Source organism: Hemitrygon akajei, chromosome 1 (assembly GCF_048418815.1).
Source record: "Hemitrygon akajei chromosome 1, sHemAka1.3, whole genome shotgun sequence".
NCBI classification, from domain to species: Eukaryota; Metazoa; Chordata; class Chondrichthyes; order Myliobatiformes; family Dasyatidae; genus Hemitrygon; species Hemitrygon akajei.
This window is the reverse complement of record NC_133124.1, coordinates 133,913,379-133,939,229: the sequence shown is the minus strand read 5'-3', so window position 1 is coordinate 133,939,229 and position 25,851 is coordinate 133,913,379. Positions and strand designations below refer to the sequence as shown.

Below are 25,851 nucleotides of genomic sequence, written 5' to 3'. Positions count from 1 at the left end.
TGAATGCCTGCAAGAAAATGAATCTCAAGGTTGTATATGGTGACATATACATACTGTGATAATACATTTATTTTGATTGTTTTTATATTAAGTGGGTTAGTACCACTATGAAAAAGGCAGAGCAGAATTTCAAAAACAAATGTTACGTGTTTGTACTCTTAGTCACAAGGACATACTAAAGACGTGTGTGTGCGCCTGTCTGTCAGAACGTCTGACACATTATGCTGCAGATCTTAAGATCAGGAAAAGAGAACAGGTAATACTCCAATTACCGTAATAGTTACCAAGTGGTTATGCTCCCACACTATCAGCCCAGAAGTTGAAAGCTCATTTCCCACTGCAAAATGTGATACTGAGTTCAGTAAGACTACTTAATCTGAATTTCCACCTTGAGTTTCAAACCTGAAAGTAAGTTTAACAAGTACATATGTGTCGCCATGTACTATGAAATTCATTTTCTTGCTGGAATTCACAGTAGAACAAAGAAATACAACAAAATCTATGAGAAACTACACACAAACATATACAGAACATATGTGTCATGTTAAATTCATTACACCTTTTTTTGCTCTCACCTGGAAGTCTTGAAAATGATTGAAGTGGAATCAAAATAAACTTAGTAATGAGGATTAGTGGTGTTTAAAGCTCAGGGAAAACCAAAGGAATTGTGGAAGAGCAACGGTAACTTGAGGGAAAATTACATGATGAGGGAGAGAGAGTAATCAAAGGTCACAGAAGGAAACTGTAAATAGAACAATCTGCAGGCCAAAACTCTCAATAACCATGGAAAAACCTGAACTCATTCTTTTTAATTGAGACGTAAAACCTGCTTTGTATCATCTTAAAAAAAACAGTGGAAAGGTAGTCACATCTGCCAATTAGAACTTGGGGAAAATGTTGTTTTTGTTAAAATGACACATTAAGTTTGAAATATCTGGCCTAGGCAAGCTTCTGATTTCTGTGGGACTGGTTTAGAAGATTGTTCTATAATGACTGAATGGATATTTGATAATCATCGAACAACCAGCAATCACTAGTGTGGACGGCCAAAGGTGCTACTGACAGGGAGATAACAAGCTCTCTTACAGCTCCATCTGTCTTATTCTCTTATTCCCAAAAGAATTAGCTGAAAGCAGATGAACTTATTAAAAATTGGAATCTAATCAACATTAGAATACAGGCGTGTGCAGGAGATCGTAAATTAAACATCTTAGCTAACTTTACAGAATACTGCAGCTAATTTAGAATTTAATGAGTTTTAATCTGAGTCTTATCACAATTTGAAAATGAACAATTATGACTACTTAGGGGCAAAGCAGTTTAAAAAATATATTCCACCCAAATTAAATTATTCAAGTGCACAGAATCTCAGAGTTGGTTACTCTGTTAGAGACAATGTCGCAACACCAGAGAGCAGAGTGCCAAAGGTTTAAAAAGGCAAAGAATCTTCAACAGTTTTTGATTTGGAGCAAGAAGGCTGCGCATGAATGGTTGATTTCGGGAGCGAAGGCAGTTTTTACTACTCGAGGTAAAAGAGAGGCAAGACTGCGCAGGTGCGTGACGTCAGCCAGTAGAGCGCGAACGGTTTAAAAAGGCCGCCATATGCAGTGGGCAGCGGAGTGAGAGGCAGCAGAGTGATAGGGCTTTGGCTCAACGGGCTTAGGTGGTAACAGGATGAGGAGATGTAAGTTTAACTGTGTTAATTACGGAAAGGATGTAGTATGTGTGTGAGGCCAGTTTTTTGTGCTCGTTGTCAGATGTGGGGGGGGGGTTCCGGGAGTCTCCCAGTCTCCTGGACAGCCTTATCAGCATTCGGTGTGTCAAGCTACAGCTCCTAAGGGACTAAGTTAGGGAACTGGAGATTCAGCTTGATGACCTTTGCATGGTCAGAGAGAGCGAGGAGGTGATAGAGAGGAGTTACAGGCAGGTGGACACACCGGGGCCACGGGAGGCAGACAAGTGGGTCACAGTCAGGAGGGGGAAGGGGAGAGTCAGGTACTAGAGACTACCCCTGTGGCTGTACCCCTTGACAATAAGTATTGCTGTTTGAGTACTGTTGGGGGGGACAGCCTACCTGGGGAAAGTAACAGTGGCCGTGCCTCTGGCACAGAGTCCAGCCCGGTGGCTCAGAAGGGTAGGGAAAGGAAGAGTGATAGGGGACTCTATAGTTGGGGGGTCAGACAGGCGATTCTGTGGTCGCAGGAAGGAAACTCGGATGGTAGTTTGCCTCCCAGGTGCGAGGATCCGGGATATTTCAGATCGCCTCCAAGATATCCTTCAGTGGGAGGGAGAACAGCCAGAGGTCGTGGTACATATTGGTACCAACAACATAGATAGGAAAAGGGAAGAGGTCCAGAAAATAGACTACAGGGAGTTAGGAAGGAAGTTGAGAAGCAGGACCTCAAAGGTAGCAATCTCAGGATTACTGCCTGTGCCATGCGACAGTGAGAATTGGAATTGGAATGAGGTGGAGGATAAATGTGTGGCTGAGGGATTGGAGCAGGGGGCAGGGATTCAGATTTCCTGGATCATTGGGACCTCTTTTGGGGCAGGTGTGTCCTGTACAAAAAGGATGGGTTGCACTTGAATCCCAGGGGAACCAATATCCTGGCGGGAAGGTTTGCTAAGGCTACAGGGGAGAGTTTAAACTAGAATTGTTGGGGGGCTGGGAATCAAACTGAAGAGACTGGGGAAGATAGAGAAGGGACGAGCTCAGACCAAAGGCTTGAGATGTGTCTATTTTAACGCAAGCAGTGTTGCGAAAAAAAGTGGATGAACTTAGAGCGTGGATCAGTACTTGATGTGGTGGCCATAACAGAGACTTGGATGGCTCAGGGACAAGAATGGTTACTTCAAGTGCCAGATTTTAGATATTTCAGAAAAGACAGGAAGGGAGGCAAAAGAGGTGGAGGTGTGGCACAGTTGATCAGAGATAGTGTCACGGCTGCAGAAAAGGTGGACACCATGGGGGGGATTGCCTGCGGAGTCTCTGTGGGTGCAGATTAGGAACATGAAGGGGTCAATAACTTTACTGGTTGTTTTTTATAGGCTGCCCAATTGTAACAAGGATATCAAGGAGCAGAAAGGGAAACAGATCCTGGAAAGGTGCAATAATAACAGAGTTGTTGTGATGGGAGATTTTAATTTCCCAAATATCGATTGGCATCTCCCTAGGGCAAGGGGTTTAGATGGGGTGGAGTTTGTTAGGTGTGTTCAGGAAGGTTTCTTGACACAATATGTAGGTAAGCCTACAAGAGGAGAGGCTGTACTTGATCTGGTATTGGGAAATGAACCTGGTCAGGTGTCAGATCTCTCAGTGGGAGAGCATTTTGGAGATAGTGATCACAATTTTATCTCCTTTACAATAGAATTGGAGAGAGATAGGAACAGACAAGTTAGAAAAGCATTTAATTGGAGTAAAGGGAATTATGAAGCTATCAGGCAGCAAATTGGAAGCTTAATTTGGAAACAGATGTTCTCAGGGAAAAGTACAGAAGAAATGTGGCAAACGTTCAGGGGATATTTGTGTGGAGTCCTGCATAGGTACGTTCCAATGAGACAGGGAAGTTATGGTAGGGTACAGGAACCGTGGTGTACAAAGGTTGTAATAAATCTAGTCAAGAAGAAAAGAAAACTTACAAAAGGTTCAGAGAGCTAGGTAATGTTAGAGATCTAAAAGATTATAAGGCTAACAGGAAAGATCTTAACAAGGAAATTAGGAGAGCCAGAAGGGGCCATGAAATGGCCTTGGCGGGCAGGATTAAGGAAAACCCCAAGGCATTCTACAAGTATGTGAAGAGCAGGAAGATAAGACGTGAAAGAATAGGACCTATCAAGTGTGACAGTGGGAAAGTGTGTATGGAACCGGAAGAAATAGCAGAGGTACCCCACCTGGAGTACTGTGCTCAGTTCTGGTCGCCTCACTACAGGAAGGATGTGGAAGCCATAGAAAGGTGCAGAGGAGATTTACAAGGATGTTGCCTGGATTGGGGAGCGTGCCTTATGAGAATAGGTTGAGTGAACTCGGCCTTTTCTCCTTGGAACGACGGAAGATGAGAGGTAACCTGATAGAGGTGTACAAGATGATGAGAGGCATTGATCGTGTGGAAAGTCAGAGGCTTTTTCCCGGGGCTGAAATGGTTGCCACGAGAGGACACAGGTTTAAGGTGCTGGGGAGTAGGTACAGAGGGAATTGTCAGGGGTAAGTTTTTTACTCAGAGTGTTGAGTGCGTGGAATGGGCTGCGGGGGCAACGGTGGTGGTGGAGGCAGATACGATAGGGTCTTTTAAGAGACTTTTGGATAGGTACATGGAGCTTAGGAAAATAGAGGGCTATGGGTAAGCCTAGTAATTTCTAAGGTGGGGACATGTTCAGCACAACTTTGTGGGCCGAAGGGCCTGTATTGTGCTGTAGGTTCTCTATGTTTCTAACACAGAGTGCCATTTATATTAGCAGCAATTTATTTCCAATTGATTAGTAATGGTGGGATGGGATGCTCTTTCCTGGCTTCTGAATGTTTGCCACTTATTCAGGTAGAAAAGGTCAACAAAATTTGCTCAAATAGATTGCAGAAAGTATTTAACATGCATGGCATACTTAAGTTTACATTAAATATATATGTCATATAAATTTTAAAGAGGGTTTTAAAGATCAACTTTATTTGTCATATGTACGTTTTCCGACGGACTCGGAGTTGGTTGTGGTCGGGGCTCCCAGAGAGCTGCATCGGCAAGCTGCGGCGCTGGAGGTTCATGGCAGGAAGAGTTTTTCTACCTTATACCGTCTGCGTGAGATGATGGACTGTCGGGACTTCGAGACTTTCTTTTAAACCGTGCCATGGACTGCTCTTTATCAGATTACGGTATTGCTTTGCACTGTTGAACCCATGTGTTATAATTATCTGGTCTTTGTCAGTTAGTCTTTTATCAATTATGGTATTGTCTGCACTGTTAAAACTATATGTTAACTATAACTATATGTAACTATGTGGTTTTGTGTAGGTCTTGTAGCTTTAGTTTTGTCTGATGGGTTTGTAGTTCCTTTCCAGGGAACGTGCTAAGACTGTAGCGCGATATTGATATGCAGCAGCCTCTCCAGGCTCTGGATTGGGGATTACCAAACGTTATGTGGTTTTTCTTGTGTGGTCTGTTTTGTGCTTTTTCGTGATATAATTCCAGAGAATGTTGTCTCATTTTTTAACTGCATTGCATTTGTGGTTTATAAATGACAATAAACTGAATCTGAATCAGAATCAGAATCTGAATCTGAAACATCAATACAGAAATTACATTGTTCTGTGTCAAATCAAATCAGCAAGGGTCATGTTGGGCAGCCTGCAAATGTTGCTACGCTTCCGACAGCAACATAGCATGCTCACAACTCACTAACCATAACCCTTACTATACATCTTTGGAATGTGGGAAGAAATCAGAGTACCTGGGGGAGCCCTTGCGATCTCGGGGAAAACTTGCAAACTCCTTTCAGGCAGAGGGTGGAATTGAGCCCTGACTAGTGATCGATGGCGCTTGAAAGCAATTGTGCTAACCGCTATATTTAATACATGTAATGTGGAAAACAGAACATGTTTTCTTTGAATATATAATACACATCTTCATTTGGCAAATCTGGAAAGAGAAACAAATAACAGGCCAATAAGCATCTTTGGAAAGCAGAGACAGCTTATTGTTCTGGGTGTAAACCAATAGATTGCAAGATAAGAGGATGACAAGTCCATCAATACAATTAGAAAAGAATAGTAGAAGTAGTGGGAGAGATGAGCGCAAACCTTGTATCTAGAATATCTCTCTGTTTGACCGAGCTGCAATGAATTCTGGAGCTCAGTGGTTCTGAGTGCTGTCTTGGGTATGTGAGACAGAATGAATTAACAGAGTATTCACGGCTCAACTCTGCCCCCTCATACCTTTGATTCTTCTTCCCGACTGAGTTATAAAGCCACTCTCAGCACTCCGACTGCTCATTTGTGAGATATCAAGCCAGTGTACTTTGAAGAGGTCAGAGTACACCAAAATTAATGCTAGCAAATAATATGTCCATTAAATAACAATGTAATACCTCAGGGACAACAGTTTTTCTATCTGTAATAGAACCGTGGAGCTCACTAGCCCATTCATCCCATCAGAGCTGTGATAGCTCTGCTAAAGAGCTGTCAGAATCAGTTTTATTAGCTTTGACATATATTACGTTGTGAAATTTGTTTTTTTGTGGCACCACAATTTGTTGTTTTGTGTTGGCGCATGGCCTAATGGGCAAGGCATCAGACTAGTAACCTGAAGGTCACTGGTTCGAGCCTCAGCTGAGGCAGCATGTTTGTGTCCTTGAGCAAGGCACTTAACAACACATTGCTCTGCGACGACACCGGTGCCAAGCTGCATGGGTCCTAGTGCCCTTCCCTTGGACAACATCGGTGGCGTGGAGAGGGGAAGGCCTGCAGCTTGGGCAGCTGCCGGTCTCCCATACAACCCTGCCCAGGCCTGCGCCCTGGAAACTCCAGGCGCAGATCCATGGTCTCTCGAGACCGACGGATGCCACCATATCATGTGGCACCACAGTGCATACACAAGTACTATAAAGTAAATAAGAAACCAATTTTATATATATATATATATAAACTTTAAAATTAAATAAAGAGTACTGCAAAGAGAACAAAAAGTAGGGAGGTTGTGTTCATAGGTAGGTTAATAAATCTTAAATCTTCTGAAACTGATTATCTAAACTGTGCTCTTTTTGACAGATTTTACTGAATCTGCCTTCACCACCTATGGCAGTAGATTTTAAACTCTATCACAATAAAAAACAATTCTCTTACTTCACTTGGTACCTGCATTAAATGTCTTGTCTGGTTAAGCAATCCATCAGTGAAAGATTTCCAAAAGGTACAATCTCCCATCAAGCACCTCCGCACTAAGGGGAGCAACCCTCGCCTGGAGTTTCACTGACACTTCAGCTCCCAGATCTCTACTGATGCTGCCTCACCACAAAATTCAACTTCAATCTCTGACTTCTCTTCTCTCCAATGTTTTAAAATGGATCAACAGCTCGTGGAACATGTCACTTAAAGTAAACACACCTAACTTTCTTTCCTATGTAGAGACACAGCCATGTAAAAGTACCTTCCAATCCAATGAGAGTATGTGACTCAATTACACCCAAATACCATTATCCTACTAACCCACGCGTTTTCGGAACGTGGGAGGAAGTCGGAGGGCCAGGGGAAAATCCATGTGGTCGGGGGGAGGGGGGGTGGAATCTACAAAATGCTTACAGGCAGAGGTGGGAATCGTACCCGGGTCTCTGGTGCTGTAATGGTGTTACACTAACCTCTATGCTGCCTCCTTCATTTCTGTAAGCTGTTTTGGTGTCATGAATTTAAATCAAAAAGCCACTGCTATAGTTTCCTGGTGAGCCTGCATGGCCGCATCACAACGCAAGAACTATACTCCATGAACTCCACCTCCCCCCACCCAACCTACCCCACCTACATCCCATAGTAGATGCAGCCCTTAATGTGGTTATAATAGACAGAGCAGGCAGATTTCACACAAGTCCAGCCAAGCTGTAAAATTATTTACTGGGAATCTCAGGGTTGTATACTGCATATATATTCTGATAATAAATGTACTTTGAAAATATGAATGTGCTAGTTCCCCACCACTTAAAAAGAAGGATTTTCAATAATTACACCTTAGCTTCCTTGCATGCACCATCACGTCCAGTTAACATACATTAAATGCTGGAGGAACTCAGCAGGTCAGGCGGCATCTCTGTTGACCTGCTGAGTCCTTCCAGCTTTTTGTGTGTAGCACTCTAGATTTGCAGCATTTGTAGAATTGCTTGTGTTCATGTCTGGTTAATAATTTTGGTAATAGTCGCAAGTTTACCTGATCTGGAGTAGACTATTTAAGGGGGTGTTTAACTTTGGTGAAACAGGCTTCATTTTTAACTTAATGCAAACTTGAGGATTGATTCAGAATTTAATTCATGTCATGGGCCTTTCTGACACGATTCCCCTTGATGTGTTGATACCTCTTCCTATACAAAACCAGCTGATCAACTTAAATACCTTTTCTGATTATCCGGCTCAATCGTGTTACTCTCCGTCATGTGAGACAGACAATGGCTGTCATCGGGAAGTTACAAGGAAAAACGCTGCTGCAAAAATACCAAAAATTGCAAATAAAGTAATTCAATGTCTGTAGTGAGATGCTGAAGATGTTCTATAGGTCAGTTGTGGAGAGCGCCCTCTTCTTTGTGGTGGCGTGTTGGGGAAGAAGCATTAAGAAGAGGGACGCCTCACGTCTTAATAAGCTGGTAAGGAAGGCGGGCTCTGTCGTGGGCAAAGTACTGGAGAGTTTAAACGGTAGCTGAGCGAAGGGCGCTGAGTAGGCTACGGTCAATTATGGAAAACTCTGAACATCCTCTACATAGCACCATCCAGAGACAGAGAAGCAGTTTCAGCGACAGGTTACTGTCGATGCAATGCTCCTCAGACAGGATGAAGAGGTCAATACTCCCCAATGCCATTAGGCTTTACAATTCAACCGCCAGGACTTAAGAACTTTTTAAAAGCTATTATTAATGCTTTTTGAGATAGTGATTTAGATGCATATCATATCATATTTTTTACTGAGTTAAGTATTGTATGTAATTAGTTTTGCTACAACAAGTGTATGGGACATTGGAAAAAAGTTGAATTTCCCCATGGGGATGAATAAAGTATCTATCTATCTATCTATCTATCTAATAATCAAAAACACAAGAGGTTCTGCAGTTACTGGAAATCCAGAGTAACACATTCAAAAGGCTGGTGGAACTCAGCAGGTTAGGCAGCATCTATGAAGAGTTGACATTGTGGGTCGGGACCCTTCATTGGGTCTGGAAAGGAAGGGGGAGTGGAATGCATGAGTACAAACTGGAAGGCGATAGGTGAAGCCAGGTGGGTGGGGTGGAGGGGGGACTGATGTGTGAAGCTGGGAGGTGATAGGTGGAAAAGTCAAAGGGTGGAAGTAGAAGGAATGTGATAGGAGAGGAGAGTGGGCCATTGGAGAAAGAGAAGGGACACCAGAGTTCAAAGTTCAAAGTAAATTTATTATCAAATGACATATTTGTGTCATTCTGAGATTCATTTTCTTGCGGGCATGCTCAATAAATCCCTAATAGAATAATCACGATAGAATCAATGAAAGACCACACCAACTTGGGCGTTCAACCAGGGTGCAAAAGACAACAAACTGTGCAAATACAAACAGAAAGGAATAATAATAATAAACAAATAAACAATAAATACTGAGAAAATGAGATGAAGAATTTTTGAAAGAGAGTCCATAGGTTGTAGGAACATTTCAATGATGGGGCAAGTGAAGTTGAGTAAAGTTATTTCTTTCCGTCCAAGAGCCTGATGGCTGAAGGGTAATAACTGATCCTGAACCTGGTGGTGTGACTCCTAAGACTCCTGTACCTTCACCTTGATGGCAGCAGCAAGAAGAGAGCATGATCTGGGTGGTGGGGGTCCCTTATGATGGATGCTGCTTTCCTGTGACAATGCAGGAAAGCTGATATTAATCAAGATGTGAACTTCACTGCTGTTTATTAGCCCTGTCAAAGCTAACGCCATTATCACCAAGTTTACTGTACAATACAAAAAGATTTGCAATGGTTTTTGGAACACGTCCCATGTGAATACTTAAGGTTTGAAGGTAAAAAGTAAATCTTGGTCTTTAAAAAAAATAAATCACATGACACATAAAACCATACCTCTGGATGGGCTCGACACTTCTTCAGAGCATCTCCATATATCTTACTTGGACTTGAGGAGGAGAACAGCTCTTTAAATATCACGTAGAATAATCCTCCTGAAATAACAGAAACACATGTTAAGAGAGAAGATTTGTGAAGTGAATGCAGTCTTGGAAAATTCTAATGTGTGAAATTCTTCACAGGGTTTGAAAGGGATTTATTCCTTAATATTTTGTTTTATTTACTTTTTTATATTCAGCAGGGCTTCTTTTCCCTCAGGAAACTGTGGAACACAAAACACATCTAGTCTGATTATTCACCGTAATTACCTCTAGATGCACATTCAAAGCAAAATGTTGTCATATTCTAGGCAGTTCACTAGGATCAGCCTATAACTTGTCTTATCAGAGCCGTTCTTGGGTGTCCAAAGAAACTTGAGATGGCAAGATTCTACTGGAATCAAACTGGGACCATGTCTAGTTCCACATTCCATCTGAAGCAGTTCCACCTTTGTACTAGTAGCTTTACAATTACTCAAGTATGATGTTTTCCAAGGGGTTGTCTATTGGTGGGTCTTCAGGAGACTGTAGAGGCCAGTCCGAGATTCACATATTACTTATATTAATATTACCCCTTATTTTGAAACAGTGAGATCTGATTCTGGATACCCCAACCGGAAAGAGAGGAAAGAAAACCCAAGGGTTATTTAATTGAGTTGCTTGGGTCCTGAGGTGGGATTGAACTTGGGATTGTAGCTCATTAGCACAAGCTTCTGAATTACTAGTTCAGTATTTCCTAGTAGCACATTCCACAAAACAAATAAACTAAATAAAAATCTCTTGGTGCTTTAAGCGCACATTGGCAAGAAGATGATACTTGATATGAGTACGTAGCTGGGTGGGGTCAGGGTAGGATGGACATGTATCCTTTTAAGATCATCGGTCTTTCCCAAATATGGAATACCCGAGGGAGAGAATGTGCTGATACTATAAAGCTGCAAGAGCTGCTCCACTGATCTCTTGCTGGTGACTCACTCTTGGTAATAAATTGTCTTTATATCCCGATTATGAAAATTCATGCTGACAGATGCTCAGAAGCAGATCTAACTCTACAGGCGGATATTAGAGAAGGGCCATGACTGCTAGAAGGAGAGATGCCTTCTCATCTCAGTCCTTATTTTGCAACAGTGAGATTGATTCTAGATTTCCCAACCAGAGAGAAAACAATTCCCAGTTATTTAATTGAATTTAAACTGCTCAGGTCCTGAGGTGGGATTGAATCTGCGTAGGCTTATTAGCCAAGGCTTCTGAATTCCTAATGTACATCCTCATAGTACATTCCACAAAGCAAATGAACTGAATAAAGATCTCTCTTGGTGCTTCAAGTCCACATAGACAATGAGATGCTACTAACTGAAATCACCTAAAGTGATAAAATTGATAAGCATATTCACTGATTGATATAGTTCAGGAACAAGGGTTTAGGATAATAATTCCCAAAGCCTAATCGTTTTGCTGTGCCTTACCACACACCCAAGGTGCAGGGACGGATCTGAGAGACCCGTCCTCTACCCAGCTGACAGTGTGCAGGAACCAGTACTTTGGAGTGAAGGAGGTAAGAGGTGACTTGATAGAGGCATACAAGATGATAAGAGGCAAAGAGGCATTGATTGAGTAGCTAACCAGAGACTTCTATCCAGGGCAGAAATGCATTACGTGAGCAGAGCATAATTTTAAGGTGAAAAGATGATGATGCTGGCTGAGTCAAAAACCCTCTGCAGCCCTTTTCGAACCAGTGCAATGCAGCCTCCTTATGGTGCAACCAATCAGAATCCTCTCCACTGTGATGCATCTATAGAAGATTACAGGAGTCTTTAGTAACATACTAAATCTTCTTAAACTCCAAACAAAATAGAGCTGCTATTGTGGCTTTCTTTGTGTTGATGTCAATGTTTTGGGCCCAGAAGTGGTTCTCGAAGCTCACCCCTCACTGAGGACTGATGAGCGCTTTCCCAAATTCCCCATCCTGAAGTCCACAATCAATTCCTTGCTCTTGCTGATGTTGAGTGCAAGAATGCTGTTGTGGCAACTGTCAACCAGCTGATCTCACTCCTGGGCACCTCCTTGAGATCTTACCAATGACAGTGGTGTCATCTATGAATTTATAAGTGACATTTGAACTGCGTGTGGCCACAGTCATGAATTTAGAGAGAGCAGAGCAGTGGGTGACCTAAGCAGGCATCCTTGAGATGTGCCTGTGTTGATTAACAATGAGGAAGAAGACTGATCTGTACTGACTCCCGGTGAGGAATTCAAGGGAGCAACAGAGGCCCAGGTTTAGAAGCTCAGTGATTAAATCTGAGGGGATAATAGTATTGAACACTGACCTGTAATCGATGAACAGCAGCTTGATGTAGGTCTTGCTGCTGTCTGGGCTCTCCAAAGGAAAAGAAAATATGAACAAACATGTACAGAAGAGATTCTACAGATGGAAACCTTGTGTGTAGTGATTGTCCTCGCTGACAATCAACACACACAAAATGCTGGAGGAACTCAGCAAGGCAAACAACACTTATAGAGGGGAATAAACAGGTTGACAGTTTGGGCTGAGACCCTTCAACAGGACTGAAAAGGAAGGGGGCAGAAGCCAGAATAAAATGATGGGGGGAGGGAAAGGAGTACAAGCTGGTAGGTGAGAGCAGGTGAGGGGGAAGGTGAGTGAGTAGGTGAGCAGGGATGATTTAGGAAGCTGGGAGGTGACAGGTAGAAGCGATAAAGGGCTGACAAACAAATTTAACAGGAGATGACAGTGGACAATGGAAGAAAGGAAAGGAAGAGGGGAACCAGAAGAAGGTAATAGACAGATCATGGAGAAAAGAAAGGGTGAGGGGGTAACTAGAATGGGAAATGGGAGAAGAGGGGGAAGAGGGAGGAATTAACAGAAGTTGGAGAAATCAATATTCAGTTACTAAAGTAACACACGCACACAGACACACATGCGCGCGCGCGTGCAAAACACTGGAGGAACTGAAGCAGGACAGACAGCACCTACAGAAATGAATAAAGAGTCAGCATTTCGGGCTGAGACCCTTCATCAGGGCTGGAAAGAAAGGGGGAAGAAGCCAGAATAAGAAGGCGGGAGTGGTGGGGGGAGAGAAAGGAATACAGACTGGAAGATGAGAACAGGTGAGGGAAGGGATAAGGTGGGTGGATGGGGAGGGGTGATGAAGTGAGAAGCTGGGAGGTGATAGGTGGTAGTAGTAAAGGGCTGAAGAAGGAAGAATCTGACAGAAAAGGAGAGAGGATCACGGGAGAAAGGAAAGGAGAGACAACAGAGGGAGGTGATAGACAGGTGAGAAGGTTAGCCAAAATGGAGAATGGTAAAGGAGAGAACGGGGAGCAGGGAGAGATTACTGGAAGTTGGAGAAATGGATTTACAGTATTTGACAGTTCAATACGTAACATTACGAGTGAAATCTTTGTGATACACATGGTCACAAACTAGGTTCAACTGATCCTTTTTGCTAAAGGTTTTAGGGTCTGATAATACTTACAATTGGTTATATTAGTGAAACTTCTTTTTACCGGGCGTCTCTAGTGACGCAGCTCGTTAGCCCCTTGCTGACAGCCACTGAACTCAGCAGTGAGAAAACCATCTTTCTCAAACTCCGTTCAACTCGGGTCCCACCAAAACCAGGAAGTCTCGACCACCTAAACCCCGATCAGTGAGAATATTGGGTAAATATTGCCCCCATGCAATTAGCCTTCAGCTAGAAATAACAGATCGCAAACAGTTATAAAGAGTATATTTATGAATGTCAACTTAACAAAACCGTTATTAAAGACAAAAGAAAAAACAAAAGGACCCATTATAATTAAAACAGTCAAATGTGCACAAGGTTGGAGATCAGATCGTTCTAAAGCTGGATGTGCCATGGCACCAACTCCTATTCACCGATCACCGGTGGAATTTTCCATCTTGGACTCCATCGAATCACGCATTGCAGTTGAATTCTATGGTTGGTTCTCTCAAGCTTCTTCTCTCTCTGTCTCCCGTTGAAAAGACCTCAACCCACCCCACTCACAAAACCTCTCCACCCAGCTTTCTCTAGAACCATCTTCCAATTCCACCATCCTAACTGGCTGACTCGACATTCCTAAGCTGGACATCACAACCCCTTGTCTTTAACCGTAACCCAAACATTACCAGCAGAACACACTGCTCCCGCAGAAAGCCATGAAATGAACTACCCTAACAGTAAAATCATAAGCAGGGCATTACATTAGAAAAAGTTGGGAATTCACCTAAACACGAAGATAAATATCAGCGTGGACCAAGAGGAAGGAAGGGAGAGAGGGAGGGAAGGATGGATGGATGGAAGGATAGATAAATAAGAATTTATGATAAATAAGAAATTTGAAGACTATTCATTCATTTTCAACTGGCCAGAACAACAACTTAAAGATTCTAAATGCTAATAATTTTATACAATTAATTTTCAGGTGTGTACACAATTCATTATTGTTCTATCATTCTTTCTCCCTTCCTTCCCTCTTTACAATACTCCTTGCAATTCTAAAGTGGCCACTTTATTAGGTACACCTTGTACAGCTGCTTGTTAATGCAAATATCTAATCAGTCAAATGTGTTGCAGCAGCACAATATATAAAGGCATGCAGACATGGTCAAGGGATTCAGTTACCGTCCAGACCAAACATCAGAATGGGGAAGAAAAATGACATTGACAGTGGAATGATTGTCAGTGCCAAGATGAGGTGGTTTGAGTATCTCAGAAACTGCTGATCTCCTGGGAGTTTCATGCATAAGTATCTCTGGAGTTGACAGAGATCTGTGAAAAACAAACATCCAGTGAGCAAAAGCTCTGTGGGTGAAAACGCCTTGTTACTGAGAGCAGCCAGACGAGAATGGCCAGTCTGGTTGCAGCTGACAGGAAGGCGACAGTAACTCAAATAACCACATGTTACACAACAGTGGTGGGCGGAAGAGAATCTCTGAAACGACACATCAAAACTTGAAGTGGGTAGACTATAGCAGCAAACATACACTGTGACCAGTTAATTAGGTACAGGAGGCACATAATAAAGTGGCCACCGATTAAGTACAGAAAAAATTGCAAAATGTAAAATGGAGATTAGCACTTTACAACTTGACAACCCCGGTTAATATCATACATATAGTTATATAAAGATGTACATGCACAAAAAAAACTTACCTGTTATGCCAATCCCAACCAACACGACAAGAAGATAGGTAAGGTCTTTGCCAGCTTCTTTCACTGAAGCATTCAAGGATTTGAAACATGTGTTAAACAATTAACAGTAAATTTTGTGGTTTTAAAATAATAAACAACCTGTGAACAGTTCTATTAATCATTTGTGAATGTTTACATGGAAAAGTACTTAATTTTTAGACTATAAATTGATTGCTTTCTACATTTAAAATAGAGATATATATTTTCAGCAGGAAAAAATTGCTTTTACATAGCACATTTCATTTATTCAGGCGTAATCTGAAATTGTTGCTTCACCACAGCAAAGCTAGCTACTTTGTAATTCCTAGTTTACTTCAGCTTCTCAACATAATAGTCCAATTTAGTAGCACCACATAATGTTCACAAATCAAAAAGTAAAACAAATCTGAGAATTGTATTTTTATTATCACAGGAAAGACTCTAACCATATATCTATCTGCTGGTGGTGAGGAGAGCAGATGCAATGTTTTAGCATTCACTTCAGGAGAATAAAGCACGGATAAGGCCCCAGTTGAGTACTGTGAGCAGTTTTGGGTCCCTTATCTAAGAAAGGATGTGCTGACATTGGAGAGGGTTTAAAAGAAGTTCACAAACATGATTCTGGGATAGAAAGACTTGTCAGATGAGAAGCATTTGATGACTCTGGGCCTCTACTCACTGGAATTCAGACAAATGAGGGGTGACCTCATTGAAATCTACAGAATGGTGAAAGGCTTTGATAGAGTGGATGTGGAGAGGATGGTGGGGGGGGGGGGGGGGGGTCTAAGACCAGAGGACACAGCCTCAAAATAGAGGGACGTCCTTTTAGAACAGAGATGAGAAAGAATTTCTTTAGCCAAAGAGTGGTGAATCTGCGGAAACTGTTGCCACAGGTGGCTGTGGAGGCCAAGTCATCGGGTATACTTAAGGCAGCGGTTAGTCAGGGCATAAGTAGATACGTGGAGAATGCAGGACATGGAAGGAAAATGAATCAGGCATGGTGTAATGGCAGAGCAGACTCAATGGGCCAATATTTCTGCTCCTGTATCTTATAGGTCTTATATTATTTACGTTTATTATCTATTTCATGGAAATAAGAGGAAGCATTGAATATAATGCTCAGTAATACATCATTTTCCATTTTTCAGATCTGGTATGAGATAATAAGAACAGCTACAGGGGTGAGGGACAAGTTGTTTCATATGGATTGGAAAAATATCTGTAGTTTAAAATACAGACAAGAAATATCTCATAATTCCCAATGAATATAACATCCACTGAGAAATAAAGACCCCATTGGAAAGGTAACCCATCCATGGTTAATTAAAAACAAAGGATAACAAAGGACTTTAGTGTAAAAACGTTTTATAGAATTACAAAGATTTGCAGCAGGCCAGAGGACTGGGAGACCTTCATAATGCACAACTCATATAAAAAGAGTATATAAATTAAGAAATATAAACATTTCCAAGAATACAAAAAAGAATGGTACAGAAGATTAAAAATAGGGAATAAGGAAATACCAGTACTATCAGACAATAAGTGGCATCGATCACCACAGCAAGTCAGAGAAAACATAAAAATGCAGGTGAACAAGTAGCTACCGGGAAGAAGGAACTCATAAAAAAACACACTTAAGTAAAGCAAAGAGGTTCTAAAGGGAATATGTGCAGACAAATCATCTGAATAGAGGTGGCAACAGAGATAGTGGATGAATTGGTTGTAATCTTGTAATCTAGATTCTACAATAGACCTGGGAGATAGAAAAACAGCAAACCCAACACCATTAATGAAGAAAATGGGGTCGGACAGAGGCAAAAAAAAGGCATCCTAAGGACTAATTAGCCTAACATCTGTTGGGAAAATACTGGAATGCATTAAACAGCGATAATGGAAAACTTAATGATTCTATAGCATCGACATAATTACCCTCTCAGTTCCTAATACTTATCGACAAAGGAATTCATCACATAACTTTCTTTTGACTTCAAAGAACAAAATCAGTGCCAACACCTATTGCAGATATGGACTGCCTTCATGCAATGCTGTCGATGATCGCATTCTCCAAATCTTCATTCTTAATTGTTGACACTCACAATGATTATCGTGAACAGTAATAATGCCGGGTCAGGCTGGTTAGGTTAGAGATCATCAATGAAAACGAGTAAACAGTCAACATATCGGGCCGATTGTAGCCCTAGTACAATGAGGACTGGAAAGGACAGTCACATTGCTTTTCAACAACTATAATGCATTTTGAGCAAAGTATAAGGGAACGGTGGGTTAGCAAGAGATGAGATGATTATGTGATTATTCATTTCTTAAATTAAGCCTATAATCCTTCAGATGCCCCCCACTGCTCCCTAAATCTATATTGCCCCCTAAGAAATGCCCACTGCCAAGTTGGGAAGGGGTGAAACCTCCCACTTTGGTAACCACTGCTTGAAACAATGTGGCCTGTATAATAAAAAGAGTACTTCTTACATCTATCAGTCATGTCAAGTTGCATTATGGAAAACACGTTATAGCAGGACTACCTATATTTCATTATATTAAAAACTACTTGAACAAAACAGAGAGTCTTGGAATATGCTCCTGAAAATGGGTTACCATCTGCAAAGATGGTAAGAGAATTCAATAAAAGATAAAACTTCATCCTCACGTGTAACAACATATCTGGCCACCAGTACATATTGGATGGTCTGGGCCTCGTGAGGATGGAGTTTCATCTTCAAAGTACATTTATTATCGAAGTATGTAAGCAGTATACAACCTTGAGATGGACTACATCCCCGAGTCCTGAGAGAGACTGCTGAAGAGATAGTGGATGCATTGGTCATGATCTTTCAAGAACCACTTGATTCTGGAGCATTGTCAACAGTTTGGGCCCCGTTTCTCAGAAAGGATGTGTTGTCATTGGAGAGAGTCCAGAGAAGGTTCACAAGGATGATTACAGGAATGAAGGTGTTAACATATGAGGAGCATTTGGCAGCTTTGGGCCTGTACTCACTGGAATTTAGAAGAATGTAGACAAATCTCATTGAAATCTACCAACGGTTGAAAGGACTAGATAGGGTGGATACAGAGAGGATGTTTCCTATGGTGGGGGTAACTAGAGGCACAGCCTCATAATTGAGGGGTGACCTTTTAGAACAGAGATAAGGAGGGAGCACTGAATCTGTGGAATGCTCTGCCACAGAACGCAGTAGAGGCCAAGTCCATGGGCATATTTAAAGCGAAGTTGATATTTTCCTGATTGGTCAGGGCATCAAAGGATATGGTGAGAAGGCAGGCGTATGGGGTTGAGTGGGATCCGGAATCAACCATGATAGAATGGTGAAGCAGACTCAACAGGCTGAATGGTCTAATTCTGCCCCTATGCCTTATAGTCTTATGATTTGTCTTCCCCACAGACAAGCCCCCAACCACGTGCAAAAGAAAAACAAAGTGTGCAACGGTGACCAAATAAAAAGGGAAAAACACAAAAACAAAACACAAAACCTTAAGTGACCAGGCATATTCTGTTCAGCTCAGTGTTTGTTACTTCAGGCTGCCCCAATTCAAGATCACCCAAAACAGCTAATTGCTTTTTGACCAGTCAGGGCTGCCAGCCCAGAGCTGGCATCCTAAACAAGAGGAAGCAATATGTTACAGATGGTTATGTAATCCCTCAATCACCATTCCTGATTGGATGAGGCAGGGATTGATCGCACGTAGGATCGTATGACTGTCTGCAGTATATTACTTGTACTGTTCAGAATGTATATACATCATCGTCACATTAGAACGTCCTTTCGTGGTTACACTCCAACACACTCTTGGCATTATTTTTTAACTAAAGAGCATGAACAGGGGGCTCGGTTACATTCCTACCCTCACCAGTGGTGAGACTGACGAGGAGCAGAAAAAAGTAGAAGTGAAGCATTATTCAGTTTTCGCCAGAAAAGAGCCAAGTGGACAACTCGCCTCGAGCTCTTCACCAGCCCCACTATCACTACCTTCAACCACTTCTTCACTCCACATAGTAACGGGTAGCTGGATGCACTGGATAGTCTTTTTTTTCCTCCCCCTAGGGCGGTGAACCTCTGGAATACTCTGCTCTAGTGTTATACAAGCTAGCCCATTAGAAGCGGAGCTCAATAAATATTTGAAAAATTGAGAGAGCGAGGGCTGTGGAGAACTAGGACAGGACTTAAGACCAGGGTGACCAGCCATGATTATATTGATTAGCAGGACAGGCCTGAGGGTCCACATGGCCTATTTCTGCTCCTAATTACTTGCATTCTTGTGAAGAGCACAGTGACAGGCCCATGCAATGCTGACAAGTCTGTACTCCTACATTAATCCCGTCTCCATATGAGACCATAAGACATAGGAGCAGAATTAGGCCATGGGGCCCATTGATTCTGCTCCGCCATTCCATCATGGAATCCCTCTCAACCCCAGGCTCCTGCCTTCTCCCTGTACCCTTTGATGCCCTTACTAATCAAGAACCTATCAACTTCTTTTTTAAATATATCCAATGGTTTGGCCTCCACAGCTGTCCGTGGCAATGATTTCCACAGATTTACCACCTACTGGCTAAAGAAATCTCTCCTCACCTCTGTTCTAAAGGGACATCCTTGTACTCTGAGGCTGTGTCCTCTGGTCCTAGACATCCACACTCACCCACACTATAAGAAACATCCTCTCCACGTCCACTCTATCTGACAGTTTTCAATGAGATCTCCTCGTTCTTCTAAACTCCAGCAAGTACCGGCCCAGAGCCACCAAATGCTCTGCCTACGTTAGCTCGTTCAGCCCCAGGATCATTCTCAGTCACTTGCCTCCCTCCAGACTATGATTCTGTTACATGTCTGAACACGGGACAAATTTCAGGGGTGAAGCAACAACCTTAACATCAGAGTGGCCTTTGGCTGAATGTAGGGTCAGGAGCTGAAGTAAAATCTAAGCTTATGCATGTTGAAGAGATGATTTCTCCACGGGCTGAAAGCCTACTTAGCATGGGGGAAAATGACCGTGGTTGTAAAAAGCCACAGGAGTTTAGTTGAAGAGGTCAGCTCTTGAGTAAACATACACCAGCCGTTCCATCAACAGCTTTAGCTCCGTAAGATCAGACTGGGGATGCTTGTTGATTATTGCATGTAGAAGATGCAGTCAGGTAAAGGTTAAGTTAACATCCAGTCAAAGATATCTTTCAGACAGTGTGCAGTCAGCCCAGGCAAGTAAAGTCTTTGAAGAACATCCCTTTGCACAGCAGGGGACTGGATCCATTTGGCATACCGCAACAACTTACCAGGGAACCACGGTAGTGTAGTGGTCATCGCGCAACGCCATTACAGCTTGGGGCATCAGAGTTCGATTCTGGTGTCCTCTGTAAGCAAGTTTGTTATGTTCATTCCGCTGGGCATGTGGGTTTCCTCCGGGCACTTTAGTTTCTTCCCACAGTCCAAAGACATACCGGTTAGTTGGTTAATTGGTCAGTGTATATTCTCCTATTGACCAGAGTTAAATCGGTGAGTTACTGGATGGCACAGCTCGAAGAATCGGAAGGGCATTTTAGGCACTGCATTCCTAAATAAAACTAGGCCGTCCGCCCTGTTGTCTGCCAATAAATCAGTGAAAAAGACTTGCAGAATTCCACATTAACAATGCCCAAAGGGGTAAGACGATCACGCGAAAGAAAAGCAACAAAGACGGTCACTTGCTATTAGACTGCATGCCTTCTTCACACACCAACTCCTCCGAAGCCACTCTGACACAAGCAGTAGCACGATCTGCACCTCACACACTTCAGTGCATTACAAAATAATGTTTCTTCAAATTCAGACTCTCTTGCAACCTGACAGCCAATTTATACAAGGCAAAGAGCAGTGAGGTGAATGTGCTGCTGACAATATTGCTTTGAGAATGAAATTTATACGGGAATGGCAAAAAAATCAAAACAAGCGTTGGCCTGGAATCCAATAACTGAGACTAAACCAGTATGTCCAATTTTATTATTTTACTTTTAGCAGTTGGCACCTGCTGTTAGTGGAGACCCAACAGCTCCAGATATACAGTCTCATTAAAGAATGCAGCCCCCAACTCTTTGTTCACATAAATGAGATTTACAATCAGGGATTTTGATCAATTTAACTGAGAATTTTTATTTGTGAATCTCATGCACCTTTTTTCACAGTGGAGCCTTAAAAAATGGGGAAAATTGAAAAGCATGAAAAACTGTAAGTTCAAAAACTGAAATGTCAACAGTTCAAAAGTATTCATCCCCCTTTGCTCAGCACTTAGTTGAACCACCCTCACAACTATTACAGCCAGTAGTCTTTTTGGCTAAGTCTCTATTAACTTTGCATAATGTGATGGAGCAAGATTTGCCCATTCCTCCTTGCAAAATTGCTCAGGGCGTGGCAGATTAGTTGGGGAGAGACGGTGGCTTTGGGTTGTTGACCTGCTGAAAGATGAAATTTGCTCCCCAGCTTAAGCTTTCTGGCAGAGGCTGGTAGGTTTTATCCAAGATCTCTCTGTATTTAGCAACATTTATCTTCCCCTCATTCCTGACCACATTTCCCGTCCCTTCTGCTGAAAAGCATTCCCATAGTATGATGCTACCTCCACCATACTTTACAGTAGGGATGGTGTTACCTAGCTGATGCACTGTATTAGATTTATGCCACACGTGTCGCTTAGTCTTAAGGCCAAAAAGTTCCACTTTGGTCTCACCTGACCACAAGACCTTCTTCCACATCTTTACAGTATCTTCTAAGTGATGCTTTGCGAAGTCTTAACAGGTAAGGATGTGCTTTTTTTAGCCAAAGCTTCTTCCTTGCCACTCTTCCATAAATACACTTTTTGTGCAAGACCATAGAGACTGTGGAGCCATGAACAATCTCCAATAACTTCTGCAGCTCACTTAGACCATTGGCGTAACAGTAGCATAGAGTCATAGAAAAGTACAGCAGGAAAAACTGGCCCTTCAACCCAACTAGTCCATGTCAAACCATTTAAGCACACTTATCATAACCACTGTGCCAGCATTAATGGATTCCAGTTGCCCTGGTATCTTTTCTCCATGATTGCAACGTCCTAGTGAAACCTTTCAAGATGCTCATCACTGATAGCACCAAGATTTGCAGGGAAGAAGTCTAAATGGGAATGCAGAACATGAATCTTTACTGACATGTTGCATTTCATGGTTTTATATGCTTGAAGCATGCTTTCAACCAGCTGCATGTAATTTGGTGCTCTGTAGATACCGAGAAAAATTTCAACAACTTCCTTGAATGCCTTCCATGTGATTTTCTCCGGTCCCACTAGAAATTCTTCAAATTGCCTGTCACTGATGGCCTATTTGATTTGTGGACCAACAAAAATGCTGTCCTTAATCTTGGCATCAGTTATTCTGGGAAGCATCTGTCTCAAATATCAAAATCCTTCACAGAAATTTTTGTGCCTGGTGATAGCAAATTCCATCCTTACAGTCCTGAACCCATTAATTATTACTAAAACTTGTCCTGCCGTGCAGCAGCCACGCCACCTAAGCATGCCTGGACAAGATAGGAAACTTTCCAGCTTACATTGTAGGCAACATTTTAATTGATTTGAATTAAGAATTGAAATAATAAACATGTTTAGTAAAAAATGTGCGCGATGGGGAAATTTCATGGTGATTTTCATGATCAGTAGCCAAAATTCATAGGATACACATGAAGATATTCATGAAGCAAAATCTTTGTTGCCCAGTATTTATTATCAAACGACAGGCTGAGACTTTTTTCTCTTGTGGGTGTTTATAGTAAACACAAAGAAACCCAACAGAACCAATGAAAAACCACAATGAAATGGACTGCCTCTCTTACAAGTGTTACTCGACTCCGGCGACTAAGTTTCGAGGAGTGTCCTGACCCAAGCAGTGTGACCGTGGTTTCACTGAGCTCAGTGCCTTCCAGATAATCTTTTTATCTTCCCCCAGATTTGTGCTTCTCCATTTATCATTTCCCTGACTTGTCTTGAACGCTCTTTTGTCTTCATTTTGGTTAGGTCTGTTGAAGATCTACCATACTGTAGGACTTTACTGAGAGAGAGGAGTTTATTCTTAACAATTCATTGAAAACAGATAACCCTCCAATTTCAGCCCGAAACGTTGACTGTATTTTTTTCTGTAGATGCTGCCTGACCTGCTGAGCTCCTCCAGTACTTTGTGTGTGTTGCTTGGATTGACTGGTTAGTGAGCCTCCAATTTACTACATTAACAAACTGGGTGAGGTGGTACAGTGATACTTTGTATTTCACCTGAGGAATGTTGGCATAGTAATTACAAATGGGATGAATACTTTTTCAGCCTCAATTTTGGTTTTTAATTTTTAGAAAATTGTTGACAGGTTTTGGAATTTTTCTTTTGAATTGACATAATGCACAACGTTTTGCAGATTAGCTCAAGAACCATATTTCGATACATTTTAAATTTAGAAAAGAGATACTAAAATGTGAAAATAGTTGTGGGGGCGGAATACTTTTTCAATGCACTGTATAGTTTTCCGTAAATTGTATCTCTTTAAATGCCTGCAAGAAAATGTATCTCAAGGCAGTATATGATAACGTATACGTACTTTAATAATCAATTTTACTTTGACTTTGGCTTATTTCGGTATAAGCAATGCTAATGTTTTTCCTTACACACACGCCGAAACTTTGAATTCAGAGGCCCGTTTCTGCAAGGATTACCTTTCTGAGCTGTAGACACGGGCGGCGGGCTCCTTCTTAAGGACACGGTGTTGTTTTGCTTCCTCGCTGGAACGTCATCACTGGTTCTCAGACTGGTCTGGGTAAAAATGCACCGACTGGAGACCGCTCTAAAACAGTGAAGTGAATCCAGCTTTTGTTGCAAACAACTGACTGTCCCGGGCCTCAGTGAGACTGAACTGCAGATTCCAAACAGTCCCGAGTCACCGAACCGAAACTGCACCTTGGACTGTGATACCACTCTTAATCTATGCGTGCACACTGCTCGCAAAAGTAAAATACAGGCCATGGTGTTTACTAAACAGAGGTAAATATACTTCTCCCTCAATAGTTGCTACGTCCCTACCATTCTCGGTCGGAATCGGAATTCGGGCAGCTGTATGGGATGTGTAGTTCATCGTGTTTATTGCTTGCAAGATTACAATTGAGTATAAACTACAACTCCCGAGATGCATTTCTTCCTATGACTGTAATAACTATGGAGGCTTTCGAAAAAAATTTGGGGAGTGCATTTATTTTATTTCGGTTCGTAATTATTCCAAGTCACTGAAAACTTGCCAACTTCCAGACAGTAATGTCTCTTAAAAATGCTAATTAAGCTAATGCAGGTGTTATCACAGGAAAGCGAATGATAAGAAGGATATAAGGATATTTATTATAAAAGAAATACAACGACTAAAACCGTAAAGCATTTAAACTGTCGTAGCAGATTCGATGGGCCAAGTGGCCTAGTTAATGCTCCTATCTGTTATGGTCTTATGGTATAAAATGTATTTCAACAAATACAATGTTGCTATTCAAGAATAAATTTATGATCAAAGTATATACATGTCACGATATACAACCGTGAGATTCATTTTCTTCCAGGCATAGTCAATAAATCCATAATAGAATAATAACCATGTACTTATCCAGATAGATAATCAATACTGCTAATACAAAATTCAAAATTGTTTATTGTCTTTCTTCAGCACGTGAGTGTAAAGGAGAACCAAATAATTATTACAATGAAATGATTGTACTCCACAATAAATATAAAAGCAATCCTCTGAAACACAACGTTTAAGCAAGGTGGCAGAGCATGGGAGTGCTGAGAGGCAGTGGAGAGCTGTGGCTGATGTGGACATGGTGGGTCAATGGGTGGAGGTGTTGGGTCAGCCTGACAGCTTGGGGGAAGTAACTGTTTTTGAGTCTGGTGGTCCTGGCGTGACTGTGTAGCCTCTTCCCTTATGGGAGTGTAACAAATAGTCCACAAGCAGGGCGTGAGGGTTCCTCCAGGATATTGCTGGCCTTTTCCCAGCACCTTTCTGTACATACTTTCTGTATGTCCTTGATGACAGGTAGCTGACACCGGAACTTCAACCACTATTTCTGCATCACCTTTTGCATGAAGAAGCTACCCCTGATGTCCTTTATTAAATCTCTCGTCTCAGATCTTAAATTTATATCCTCTTGTTTTTAGCACCCTGTTCCTGAGCAAAAAAGATCATGCGTTCTTGCTCTGTCTATGCCCTCATATTCTTATAAACCTCAATCAGGATACCCCTGAATCTCTTAACTTTGTGTGAACAAAGTCCTAGTCCAGTTAACCTCTGTAACTCAGGCCACCTGGTCCAGAAAACATCCTGGTAATTCCTTTCTGCACTCTTTTTCAGTTTAATATCCTTCCTGTAACAGGTGACCAAAACTGTGCACAATAATCCAAGTGCAGACTCACCAATATCTGGTATAACTGCAACATAACTTACCAAATCCTATACTCAGCACACTGACTGATGAAGGCCACCATGCCAGAAGCCTTCTTCATCAACCCATTTACCTGTGATGCCACGTTCAGTAAACAATGCAATCATAATCCTACGAAGGATGATTGATAAATTCATGTCCTAGGGTAGAAGGAGTCAATTTTAGAAAACCTAGCACATTTATTTTTCAGCATAGATTGACTCACTTAGTCCAGCAGTTGTGGAGCATATGGATCATGGACCTCCAGAAAGTGTCCACAGATGGGTGATTGATAAGTTGGTGGCCTAAGGTTGAAGGACATGAGTTATACAGCTCTCGTTACTTGCACATGCAGGTTAACTCTTTAAGTGATTATGCAGAAA

The 25,851-nt window shown here is 41.9% G+C and overlaps 1 protein-coding gene across 1 annotated transcript in view; it reads right to left on the bottom strand.

Annotated features, from left to right (window-relative positions):
• Positions 1 to 24,141, bottom strand: part of timm21 (translocase of inner mitochondrial membrane 21) — a 40,622-nt gene extending 16,481 nt beyond the window's left edge. Inside the window, 4 exon segments of the mRNA XM_073051810.1 lie at positions 9,772 to 9,869; positions 14,987 to 15,049; positions 23,726 to 24,053; positions 24,055 to 24,141. Coding sequence (XP_072907911.1) covers positions 9,772 to 9,869; positions 14,987 to 15,049; positions 23,726 to 24,053; positions 24,055 to 24,141 — 576 coding nt within the window.
• Positions 24,142 to 25,851: the final 1,710 nt, after the last annotated feature.